This window comes from Oryctolagus cuniculus, chromosome 1 (assembly GCF_051225735.1).
Source record: "Oryctolagus cuniculus isolate XC-2025 breed Fujian yellow rabbit chromosome 1, ASM5122573v1, whole genome shotgun sequence".
Taxonomy (NCBI): domain Eukaryota; kingdom Metazoa; phylum Chordata; class Mammalia; order Lagomorpha; family Leporidae; genus Oryctolagus; species Oryctolagus cuniculus.
The window spans coordinates 168,181,249-168,193,650 of NC_142867.1; the positions used below are offsets into that span (position 1 = coordinate 168,181,249).

At 39.9% G+C, this 12,402-nt stretch overlaps 1 protein-coding gene across 1 annotated transcript; it reads right to left on the minus strand.

Annotated features, from left to right (window-relative positions):
• Positions 1–557: 557 nt before the first annotated feature.
• On the minus strand, positions 558–2,949 carry RLN1 (relaxin 1). The gene is given in 2 exon segments (NM_001082320.1): positions 558–1,055; positions 2,652–2,949. Coding segments are annotated over 2 exon segments (537 nt in total). The 5' UTR covers positions 2,860–2,949; the 3' UTR covers positions 558–726.
• Between the last annotated feature and the right edge of the window lie 9,453 nt (positions 2,950–12,402).

Genomic DNA, 12,402 nt, shown 5'->3' on the forward strand with positions numbered 1-12,402 from the left:
AGCAGTTTATATTTGATTCCTTAAAATAACTATACTTTTATTCCACATCCTTCAGCCACCATTTTATATTTTGGATGTACATATTACATCTTTTTATGTAGTGTATACCTTAAGGAGTTATTATAGCTATTTTTTTAAATTTATTTCACAGGTAGAGATATAGACAGTGAGAGAGAGAGACAGAGAGAAAGGTCCTCCTTCCGTTGGTTCACTCCCCTAATGGCTGCTACAGCTGGCCCTGCACCGATCCAAAGCCAGGAGCCAGGTGCTTCTCCCTGGTCTCCCATGTGGGTGCAGGGCCCAAGCACTTGGGCCATCCTCCACTGCACTTCCAGTCCACAGCAGAGAGCTGGACTGGAAGAGGAATAGCCAGGACTAGAACCGGTGCCCCTAAGGGATGCCGGCACAGCAGGCAGAGGATGAACCACGTGAGCCAATGCACTGGTCCCTTATTGTACTATTTGAATAGCTATCTATGCTGTAGCTGCATACATTGCCAACTGTCTCTTTATAGGGAAATTTTGTCATACTTTAAAAAGCAAAAGCAATACCAGCACTGCACAGACATACCATTTATTATAAAATGAACAATGCACAAACCTTCAGCTGTGGAGGTCTTATATTCTAGTAATCAGTAGCATCCTGACAGAATTATAAGTGAAAATATCAAGAATACATGTGAAATACACGTGAAAATTATGTGAAATCTATGCAGTTATCTCCATCTCAGCAATACATAAGAAGATAATATCTGGGACAACCATATTTGCAACATTCTTCAGGCAGACTCTCAGAGAACTGTCTCTTTTTTCGGGAGAAAGTATTCGATTCTGAAGCCCTGCTACCTTCCACTCCTCTTTGTATATTCTGAATAATTTTCTTAAATTCTTCAAAACTAACATTTGACTTCTTCAATGTAGGTAGGTATTGTAGATACAGCTTTGATGGCTGCTTCTCAAATAGTGTTGCCGTCAGCTCCTGTGGCAAGTTAGGAATGGATTCCAACATAGTATTTGCATTTTCTGCATCTTTCTTGATGGATGATGGCACAGTTTCTATTAAGTTAAAGAAATTGGGGGGTAGAAAGAAAAATATGAATATCAAGGAGTATCAGACAGATTGCATGTGCCTATGCAGAGAAATGGAAAGCACTGTCTCAATCTAATTGAATATTGAAACAATCAGCAAGTGTCTTAATATCTGAACCATTTATTATACTTATAGATTGAAGTACTACAATCCTAGCATTCTTCTGCTTACTCCACTTGGCTTCTGTAATCTCTCTCATCCCTTCATTGCTTTCAATATAGTACTTTTCACTGTCTGACATAGATCTGTCAACTGTCTGAAGTAATGTTGATCATCAGAAACACTCAGTTTAACCATAACTGGATTTTTTTTCAACCTGAGTAATTTTATTCCATTGCTAGGCAACTTCTGAATTCTGAGAGTAACCTTTGAAAAGAAAATTGCTTATTTAAGTTTTCAAATCATGGTGGCAAGAATTTCTTTTTTATATGTAAAGTTCTCCTTATTTATTTGGAAGCAGAGTTACAGGGCAGGGCGGGGCGGGGGCACAGAGAGATCTTCCATCCACTGGTTCATTTCCCAAATGACTACAATGGCCAGGTCTGACCCAGGCCAAAGTCAAGAGCCAGGGACCTCATCTGGGTCTCCTATGGGCGTGCAGAGGCCCAAGCCCTTAGGCCATCTTCAGCTTCTTTCCCAGCTGTGTTAGCATAGAGCTAGACTGGAAGTGGAGCAGCTGAGACTCAACTGGTGCCCATGTGGGATTCCAGCATCGCAAGTGGTAGCTTTACCGGCTATGCCAGAATGCTGACCCCAAGGTAGAATTTCTAAAAGCTCTGATAGAATCAACAGGGGATATAAGTCTCTGACAGCCCTCAAATGTATATGTAACAATTTCTCTCCCCAGAGTATTTACTGAAAATCGATTTCAGTTTATATTAGAGAAATGGGTTAAATGAACACCAATCAATAGTCATAGACTTCCAGAAGAGATTAGCATTGGCTGTCACGTGTGTGTACTAATGTACTCTGTATGGTGTTTGTTCCAGTGTTGTGGATCATGCATTATGCTGGCCAGATGCAAACTTTGAAACTTGGGCTGGGATCGTGGTGCAACTAGCTAACATCTTCCTTCTTCTTAATACCCATTCATTTTAGTTAAAGTTTCATGGACTGTTTCCATGTTGCTGGTACGGCCAGGGAGGAAGTAATATATATATATATATATATATATATATATATATATATTATATCATATACGTTTATATATATGATATATATATATAATATAAAAAGAAAACATCTGCTTCAAAATCTTTCTGTTGTGTAAATCTCCTAACCTTACTTATCTCAATTATTTAATTTGACAATTTTAGCCCAAGGAAATGAGAAATTCTGGTAAAGCTAAAATAGTAGTTAACAAACCTGAATCAGAGCATGCTGCTCTTCTTCATGGACAGCAAAACTGTCCTTCAGCTTGTTCAATAAGGTGTTAATTTTGAAATAATGGAAGCAAAGAAGCCAGGACATGTAAATCTAAGTGTAAATACCCAATTGCTGCTGATCAGAGAAAACCAGGCTCCTTTTTCTAGGCAGAATTGTCGAAGGATAGAAGTACTCACCTGCAGCTGGTCCAGAACTCAGAAAGGGGTTTTCTGGACTCGGAGACTCTCTTTCCAAGTGGACATGGCCACAGACTTCGATCGCGGTTCTGACAAAATCATTACGGCATATCTTAACATTCTCCATCATCCATTCATACGTGACTCTTCCGGTAACTTGGCCCTGGAGGAGACAGAATCCTAGAAGGCAGAACAAGAGGGCAGGCATCCTCGGCTGGTCTCTTCTGCTCCGGGTTTCTCTGCTGTCTTTGGCAGCCGCCTGTGCTTTCGCCGACTGAAGTGGGCCTGGGTGCTTACCCTGGGCTCCAGGATGCTGCTTCTACCTGACTCCACCAGGCTTTTATATCCCCTGGGCTACCACTGAGTTCTTGCGTCACTGGTCCCAGCTCCACCTCTTACCCCACCCACCTCCACAGAATTTTCTCCCTTGGCTCAGATTCACCCTCTCCACCTTTCCTCTATTTCCCCATTCTTCTGTCCTTGCCCTTTTTGTGTTTTCTCTCTTTTCTCACCCTCAAACTATTTTGTATACCTGCGTCAGTCATCCTACGTTTGGAGACATTCCTTTATCTTAGAACAAGGTGTGGCCATTACACTAAATTACATCAACAGAACTAAAACTGACATCACCTTCTAATAACTTGGAATTTTCCAGTGTGAACATCTACCACATAACCTTCTAACTCAAGTAAGATTGTAGTTAGATTAATTATCATAATGTCTGTTAGGTCAGTCCTTAAAAGTGTATTGGGTCAATGGGTAAATTGTTGACAAGAGAAAGAAAATCGATGATGTATACTCTGACTCTTGGTAAATTATTAACATTTCCAGTAGCATCATTTTAGGTTTGCACAGTAATGTCTAAAATTTATAATTTACTTTCCTCATTGAAATTTCCTCCTACTCCTCTGGGAGATAATTTGGTTATAGTCAGTTATCTGAGTATTTTAATTTGAAATTATATTTTATATCACCAGAGACCAGAGAGAAAAGGAGAGAGAGTGAGAGAACAAAAAAGGAAAGAAAGAGACGTGAAATCCCACAATCCTAGAAAGAATAGTTTTAATAATATGTTATAACACAAAATTATATATCATTTATTCTTCTGCTTCTTTTTTAAAAGGAATTTATTAATACATTAGATACTCAGGGCCACAGCAAATGCATGCTAATTACTACAACAATTTTCAAAATTTGGTAAAAAGTGGTTTTAACACCATTTAATTAAACTTCTAGAAACTTCAACACCATTTGAGATAACATGCTCACTAAACAATACTTCTAGTCATACAGTAAATGTTTCAGTGCAATAGGTTTGTTGTAGGCATGGAGGGCAAGTTTTTCAAAGCCTCATACAATGAGTTGAATGCAACTCACAGAGGTAGCAAGCGTAGGCAACAAAGATGTACTATATCAAGCAAAATATATTCCACAAAGAGAATGGAAGCAGGCCTCTGAGAAGAGTTCAGGGCTATAAAGCCAAAAAACTGTAAGAGCCTGCCTGTGGGAAGAATTTGGAGTGCAAATTTAATTTGGATTCTTAATTTATAGCCAATTTAGAGAGGGAGGAGGGTCACTGTCAGGTAACTTGTGGCAGAAGATGGGGGTGGAGAGATGTTGTCAGGGAGGCCCAAGCTGAAAGTTCTCTGATACAATGCCTCATGTCTTTTTCAAGATGAGCTTCAGCTGCTCTCTCCTTGGATGTGGCCTGGACTGGTCTTTATCTCCTGCATGCAGGCAGGTAGTCTGTAAGCTAGCTACTTTTCAAGCTGGTATCTTTAGCAAGTAAAACAAACCATTTCAGTTCAAGCAACTAAAGCAGCTTTAGCTTTTTCTGACTCTTTCTGAATTTTCCTTTTTCTTGCTATTTCTCGCAGACCCCAGCTGCCTCCTGCATCAGCTTCATTTCTAAAATCATGTATTTGCTTGTGTTCATCATCTACTCAGATATCTTCAGCTTTACCAGGTAAATTGGAGAATAGGAGAAGTTAGGGTAGCTTTGAAATAAAGCGATAACAACCTCATAGTTAGTAATGCAGCTGTGGAATAGAATAATTCTAATTTCTAGATTGCTGCTAATTGTTAACAGGATCAAGTCAGCATTGGCCAAATGGTAAGCATTGTGTAATTCTTCAAAAAGCATCTGACCGCAGCCAGAGGCGATGCTTTTAAATGGTTTTTCACTAAGACAAGCAGTTTGATAGAGGCTTATCACAACTGAGGTTTAAAGGTATTCTTGTGGGTACATAGTCCTCTTAAAAATAACTCATTTGTACTGCTGTCCTCCAAATTGTTCATTGAGAAATGTAAATTTTCAAGGACAATTCATTTTTGTACTTGGCCTAGTAGGTGGCTTTATACAGTTCTCACAACTAAACAGTGAATTGGCTACTTTCCCATCCTACAGAGAGTGGTCACCTGAAAAAGAGCAGTTTCATGTCTTACAAAAGCATTTCTCTTAGAACTGCTAGCCAGTCCTGACTGGATGCAGTGGAGGCCAAGAGGTGGTACAGGTAGAAGGCCATGAACAAAGGAATTCAGTAGAAGCTATAGAACTTCAGAGGCCACCTGCCACTTGGAACAAGCCAAGAAGATTGCTCGAAGAAATGGCAATTCCAAAAAGAAGAGCAATAGCAATGGCAAGAAAGATAAGCTCATTTAAAGAGGGTCCCAGGCAAGTTTCAATCCTTCCCACTGATTAAATAGTTCCCACAGACTCTTCTAAATCCTGCCCCACAGTCAGAGCTGGGTTCTTGAACTCCTTTTCCATAGGTACCACCACCATATTTGGCACCAGTAATATAGCATTAAACATCACTGCCTTAGCCCAGCCATCAAAACTCATTCACTGCCAACCAGCAAATGGCCATGCCTCTATCCTCACGCTTGCATCAAGCCTCCTCAGCTGTTCACTGAGAGCCAAGGGTCCCTAGTCCAGATGAACTGTTTCTTTGCTTTGACTATCTAGTAACTACACAAGGAGAAATATGTTAGTTTCATGGAATTGCTTGTATATGAATCAACAATCCTGGCCAAGTGCAGCAGCACCTCAATTGGATACAACTGATATTAAAGTATTTCATAATGTTGTTCAGATACTAAATAGCATGCCAATCGTACTAGAAATGACAGAACTTTTCTCTTGCCTGTTCCCAACCAAATGGAGCCTACAGCTCTGCACAGGCTTCGAAACTCCAGCTATAGCCATTGTGGTCCTCTGCTGCGTGTCATGTACCTACTGCTCTTCCCACAGAGATTGTTCTTCTATTCCTTCTCTCTGGTAGTATCTGTCCCTCCTGGGGTCTTACTTTACATCAAAGCATCAAGAGGTGAATTGTGGTATAAGCCCTAAAATTAATGCCAGATTTTCTGTGCTGTCTTGATGTCTGCTGCCAGGGACCACCTGGGCAACATCGTGGCTATCTCTTGAGGACCGAGGCAGCAGCATCGTGCCTGCCTTCCTTTGAAGGCTGAGGATGCTGGGAGCAGTCCTCTATGCATTGGCTCATGGGAAGGCTCACACCACAAAGACCTTGGAAGTTTCTTGCCTGCATTCCTCGGAAGGTCAAGGATGCAGAGAACAGTCTTCTCATGCCTTAGCTCATGGGGAGGCTCACGCCACAGAGCCTTGAACATGGTGTTCCAAGAAATAGACAAGGATCTTTTATCTTTTATCGCACGGGACGTTTCTCCTTCTCCTCCCTTGTGAGAGATAGCTTCATGCATACCGCTACATAGGTGAAATGGCCTGTGCCGATGTGGACAAATATCCACTTGATGACACAGTGAGACAGTGTTATCTGGAGGAAAGAAAAGCCACTGGGAAAGGCAGAGATGTTCCTCCTCTGCTCGCAGAGAGATTCCTTCTGTCCCCCCATTCTTTAAATAATCTTTGTTTTTATTCATTGCACACCATACCGTCTTCACCCTGCAAAAGCTACTGCACAGATCACCAGCAGTCTGGTCAAATTGAGACAACTTCAAATGGCCTGGGCATATGTCCCCTCTCCACTCTGTTCTGCAGAGAAGGTCCTCCAGCCAAATAACATTTCTTGTCAATAGAAGCGTGCACAGTTCCTATTTATCCTTAAGTAGAGAAATCTAGTTCTCTGCAAGCCCGCAAAAACCTGCAAAGAAGCCAATCACGTCTTATGCTAACCAGGAGTCACCCCAGCTTCTTGATACTCTAAAGCCTGCCTGACACAGCCCTTGCTTCTTCAGTCTGTTCCCAGTGGCAGCTTCCATGATACCTTGCGTGGCATACAGTGCTCTCTTCTTCTATACTCTGAGTATATTTGATTAATAAGTTGTTGTCAGCGTCATCTGTCCAGTGTCAATTGTTCCATGTTTGTGGTCTGCACAGCCACAGCCTAAAGCAGGAACCGCTTCCTCTCTAATAAAACGAATAGGAGGTAATTAAAACAGCCATTGCTATAACGTGTCTCCTCCTCCTCTTTGTTCCTAGAAGAAATGGATGCTGCTCAAGCTGCACAGTGTATTTTGTGACTCCCAGGATTTGCTCCCTATCCCTTCTCATTACCCATTGTTGATCAAAAAATTTCTCTCTGAAGGACAAATCATTATCCCTCTGTAATCCCTTCAGCACCTTCCCGTTAACCCCAAGATGTAGTCTAAATTCCATAGCTTCTTTCTTTGTTTAAATTTTTATTTAAGGTATGCCAATTTCATGTATTCCACATATACAGATTTAGGAACATAGTGATGATTCTTCCCATCCTACCCTACCTCCTGCCCATGTTCCCAACCTTCTTCCTCTACTCTCTCTTAGTCTCACTCTTAATTTTTACAAAGATCTATTTTAAGTTTACTTTATACTCATAAGATTAACCCTACACTAAGTAAAGAGTTCAACAAAGAGTATGAGGGAAGAACATAACAAATCCTCAACAGTAGAGACAAGGGCTGTAACAATCATGGAATCTCAGAATTTCATTATCACTCCTAAACATTACATTTTAGATACTCTGTCAATCACACATAGATTAGGAGGTGGAAAATATATAGTACCTGGTTTTTATAGAACTGGCTTATTTCACTAAGTATAATAGTTTCCAGATGCAGCCATTTTGTTGCAAAATGCAGGATTTTATTTATTTATTTATTTTTTACTGCTGAGTAGTATTCAATAGTGTATATGTGCCTAAATTTCTTTATGCAGTCTTCAGCTGATGGACATCTGGGTTGATTCCATATCTTAGCTATTGTGAATTGTGCTGCAGTGAACAAGGGGGCACAGATAACTTTTTCATGTGCTGATTTTATGTCCTTAAGACAATTCCCAAATGTGGGCTTGCTGGGTCATATGGTAGATTTATTTTCAGCTTTCTGAGGTATCTCCACTTCCACAGTGGCTGTACCAGTTTACATTCCCACCCACAGTGGAATAGAGTACTCTTTTCCCCACATGCATGCCAGCATTTATTGTTGGTTGACTTCTGTATGACAGCCATTCTAGCTGGGTTGAGGTGAAAGCTCATTGTGGTTTGGATTTGCATTTCCTTGATGGCTAGTGCTCCTGAGCGTTTCTTCATGTGTCTGTTGGTCATTTGTATTTCCTCTCTTGAAAACTGTCTACTCAAGTCCTTTGACCATTTCTTAACTGTATTGTTTGTTTTGTTCTTGTTGAGTTTGTGAGCTCTTTATAGGTTCTGGATATTAATCCTTTGTCAGTTTTGTAGTTTGCAAATATTTTCACACATCCTGTCAGTTGCCTCTTTACTTTGCTGAGTGTTTCTTGAGCAGTGCAGAAGCACCTCAGCTTGATGTAATACTATTTGTCAATTTTGGCTTTGAATGCCTGTGCTTCTGTGGTCTTTTTTAAAGATGTCTTTGCCTATGCCAATGTCTTGCAGATCTTCCCCAGTGTTCTCAAGTAATTTCATGGTAATACATCATAGATATAGGTCATTGATCCATTTTGAGTGGATTTTTATGTAAGGTGTAAAGTAGGAGTCTAGCTTGATACTTTGGCACATGCTCCATACTTTTTGGCTTAGCATATAGTCTATCCTAGACAAAGTTCCATGCACTCATGAGAAGAATGTGTATTTTGCAACTGTTGGATGAAAAGTTCTTTAGATATCAGTTAGGTTCCTTTGTTGAAGAGACTGTCCTTACTCCAGCGATTGATTTTAGCTCCTTTTCAAGGATACGTTGGTTGTAGATGTGTGGATTGATTTCTGGAGTTTCTGTTCTGTTCTTTTGGTCTACCCATCTGTTTTTGTGCCAGTACCAGGCTTTGTTTAATTATTAAAACTGCCCTGTAGTGTGTCTTGAAATCTGGTATTGTGATGCCTCTGAATTTGGTAGTATGGACATTTTGATTATATTAATTCTTCCAACCCACCAACATGGAAGATTTTTCCATTTATGTGTTTTCTTCTATTTCTTACTTTAAAGTTTTGTAATTTCCATTGTAGAGATCTCTGACATCCTTGGATAAAATTATTCTGAGGTAATATTTAATTTTTTGTAGCTATTGTGAACGGGATTGATCTTAGAAGTTCTTTCTTAGCCATGGCATTGTTTGTGTATACAAAGGCTATTGATTTTTGTGTAATTTTATATTTAATTATTTATAATTAATTTTATATCCTGCCACTTTACCAAACTCGTTTATGAAATCCGGTAGTTTCTTAGTGGAATCTTTTGGTTCCCTATCTATAGAATCACGCCATCTGCAAATAGGGATAGTTTGACTTCTTCCTTTCCAATTTGTTTCCCTTTAAATTCTTTTTCTTGCCTAATGGCTCTGGCTAAAACTTCCAGGACTGTATTAAGTAGTAATAGTGAGAGTGGGCATTCTTGTCTGGTTCTGGATCTAAGTGGGAATGCTTCCATTCAATAAGATGCTGGCTATGGGTTTGTCATAAATTGCCTTGGATCGTATTGAGGAATGTTCCTTCTACACCCAGTTTGCTTAAGATTTTCATCATGGAAGGATGTTGTATTTTATCAAATGCTTTCCCTACATCTATTGAAATAATCATATGGTTTTTGTTCTTCAGTTTGTTAATGTGATATACCACTTTCATTGGTTGACGAATGTTGAACCATACCTGCATACCAGGGATAAATCCCACTTAGTCTGGGTGAATGATTTCTCTGATGTGTTGTTGCATTTGATTAGCTAGTATTTTACTGAGGACTTTTGTGTCTATGTTTTTCTGGTATGTTGGTCTATAATTCTCTTTCTCTTTTGTATCTTTTTCTGGTTTAGGAATTAAGGTGGTGCTGGCTTCGTAGAAGGAATTTGGGAAGACTCCTTCACTTTCAGGTGTTATGAATAGCTCAAGAAAAAATGAGATTAGTTCTTCTTTAAATGTCTGGTAGAATTCAGCAGTGAAGCCATTCAGTCCTGGTCTTTTCTTTGTTGGGAAGGTCTTTATTACTGATTCCATCACCATCTTGGTTATTGGTCTGTTAAGGTTTTCTATGACTTGTGTCGTCAGGCTCAATTTTGGTGGTTTGTATGTGTCCAGTAATGTATCCATTTCTTCTAGACTTTCTAATTTGTTGGCATATAGTTCGTTGCAGTAATTCCAGATGATTATTTTTATTTCTGTGGTAGATATTGCTACATTTCCTTTTTTCATCTCTGAATCTATTGATTTAGGTCTTCTCCCTCTTTCTTTTTTGTTGGGCCAATGGTGTATTCATTTTTTTTTGCAAAAAAGCTTTTAATTTTACTGATCTTTTGTATTTTTTGTTTCAATTTTGTTTATTTCTTCTCTAATTTTAATTCATTCTTTCTACTACTTTTACGTTTCACACTGATGGCTATCAACTCCCTCTTAACACTGCTTTTTTGATGTATCTCCTAAGTTTGATATGTTGTATTGTCATCTTCATTTGTTTCCAGAAAATTTTTGATTTCTCTTTTGATTTCTTCTATGACCCACTGTTCATTCAGGAGTATGTTGTTCAGTCTCCATGTGTTTGCATATGTTCTAGAGATTCTTGAGTTGTTAATTCCCAGTTACCGGGGGGGGGGGGGGCCGCTGTGGGGGAAAGCCAATGTAATCCATAAACCGTACTTTGGAAATTTATATTTACTAAATAAAAGTTAAAAAAAATTCCCAGCTTCATTCCTTTGTGGTCAGAAAAGATGTGTGATAAAATTTTGATTTTTAAATTATTTTTTTAATTTGCTGAGGCTTGCTTTATGGCCTAGCATGTGGTCTATCCTAGAGAAAGTTCCATGCACTCATGAGAAGAATGTGTACTCTGCAACTGTGGGATGAAAAGTTCTCTATATATTAGTTAGGTCCATTTGGTTCATGGTGTCAATTAGCTCTGTTGTTAAAATTTATTTTATTTATTTGAAAGACAGAGTTAGAGGGAGAGAGGTAGAGTCAAAAAGAGAGGTCTTCCATCCGCAGGTTCACTCCCCAGATGGCCACAACGGCCAGAGCTGTGCCAATATGAAGCCAGGAGCTCCTTCTAGGTCTCTCACATTGGTGCAAGGGCCCAAGCACTTGTGACATCTTCTACTGCTATCCCAGCCATCTTCTACTGCTATCCCAGTAGAGAGCTGGATCGGAAGAGGAGCAGCCAGGATTAGAACCGGCACCCACATGGGATGCTGGCACTTCAGGTCAGGGCTTTGTGAATTTTCTGTCTGGATGATTTGTCCATTGATAAAGTGGTGTGTTGAAGTCCCTATTACTATTGTATTGGAGTCTATGTCTCCATTAGATCCACTAACATTTCTTTTAAATAGCCAGGCTCCCTATAATTGGGTGCATATACATTTATGTAGTCACATCTTCCTGTTGAATTGACCTTTTAACCATTACATAGTATCTTCTTTGTCTCTCTCTTTTTTTTTATTCTTTTGACAGGTATATTGGACAGTGAGAGAGAGACAGAGAGAAAGGTCCTCCTTTTGCCGTTGGTTCACCCTCCAATGGCAACCGTGGCCGGCGTGCTGCAGCCGGCGCACAGCGCTGATGCGATGGTGGGGGCCAGGTGCTTATCCTGGTCTCCCATTTGGTGCAGGGACCAAGGACTTGGGCCATCCTCCACTGCACTCCCAAGCCACAGCAGAGAGCTGGCCTGGAAGAGGGGCAACCAGGACAGAATCCGGTGCCCCGACCGGGACTAGAACCCGGTGTGCTGGCACTGCAAGGCGGAGGATTAGCCTAGTGAGCTGCGGCACTGGCCTTCTTTGTCTCTTAACAGTTTTGTGTTGAAGTCCATTTTGTCTGATATTATAATGGCTGCACTGCTCTTTTTTGCTTTGCGTTAGCATGGACTATCTTTTTCCATCCTTTCACTTTCAGTTATATATGTCTTTGTTGGTGAGATGTGTTTCTTGTAGGCAGTTAATAAATGGGTTGTTTATTAATCCATTCTGCCAGTCTGTATGTTTTAACTAGAGAGTTTAGGCCATTTACATACAAGGTTACTATTGATAAATAACAACGTGGCTCTGCTATTTTTCTGTGTATATTCCTATTGTTTGGTTTGGAGTTCCTTTGTATTGGGAGTTTTTCTGCCTCCACATTCTTCCATAATCAGGACTCTCTTTTTGTATTTCTGTGTGCAGCACATCCTTAAGCATCTTTTGTTAGGCTGGACAAGTGGTAACAAATTCTTTCAATTTCTGTTTGTTATGGAAGGTCTTCATTTCACCTTCATTCATAAATGAGAGCTTTGCACAGCAGAGTGTCATGGGTTGACAGGGTTTTGTTTTGTTTTGTTTTGTTTTTTCTCATGAGACTTGGGC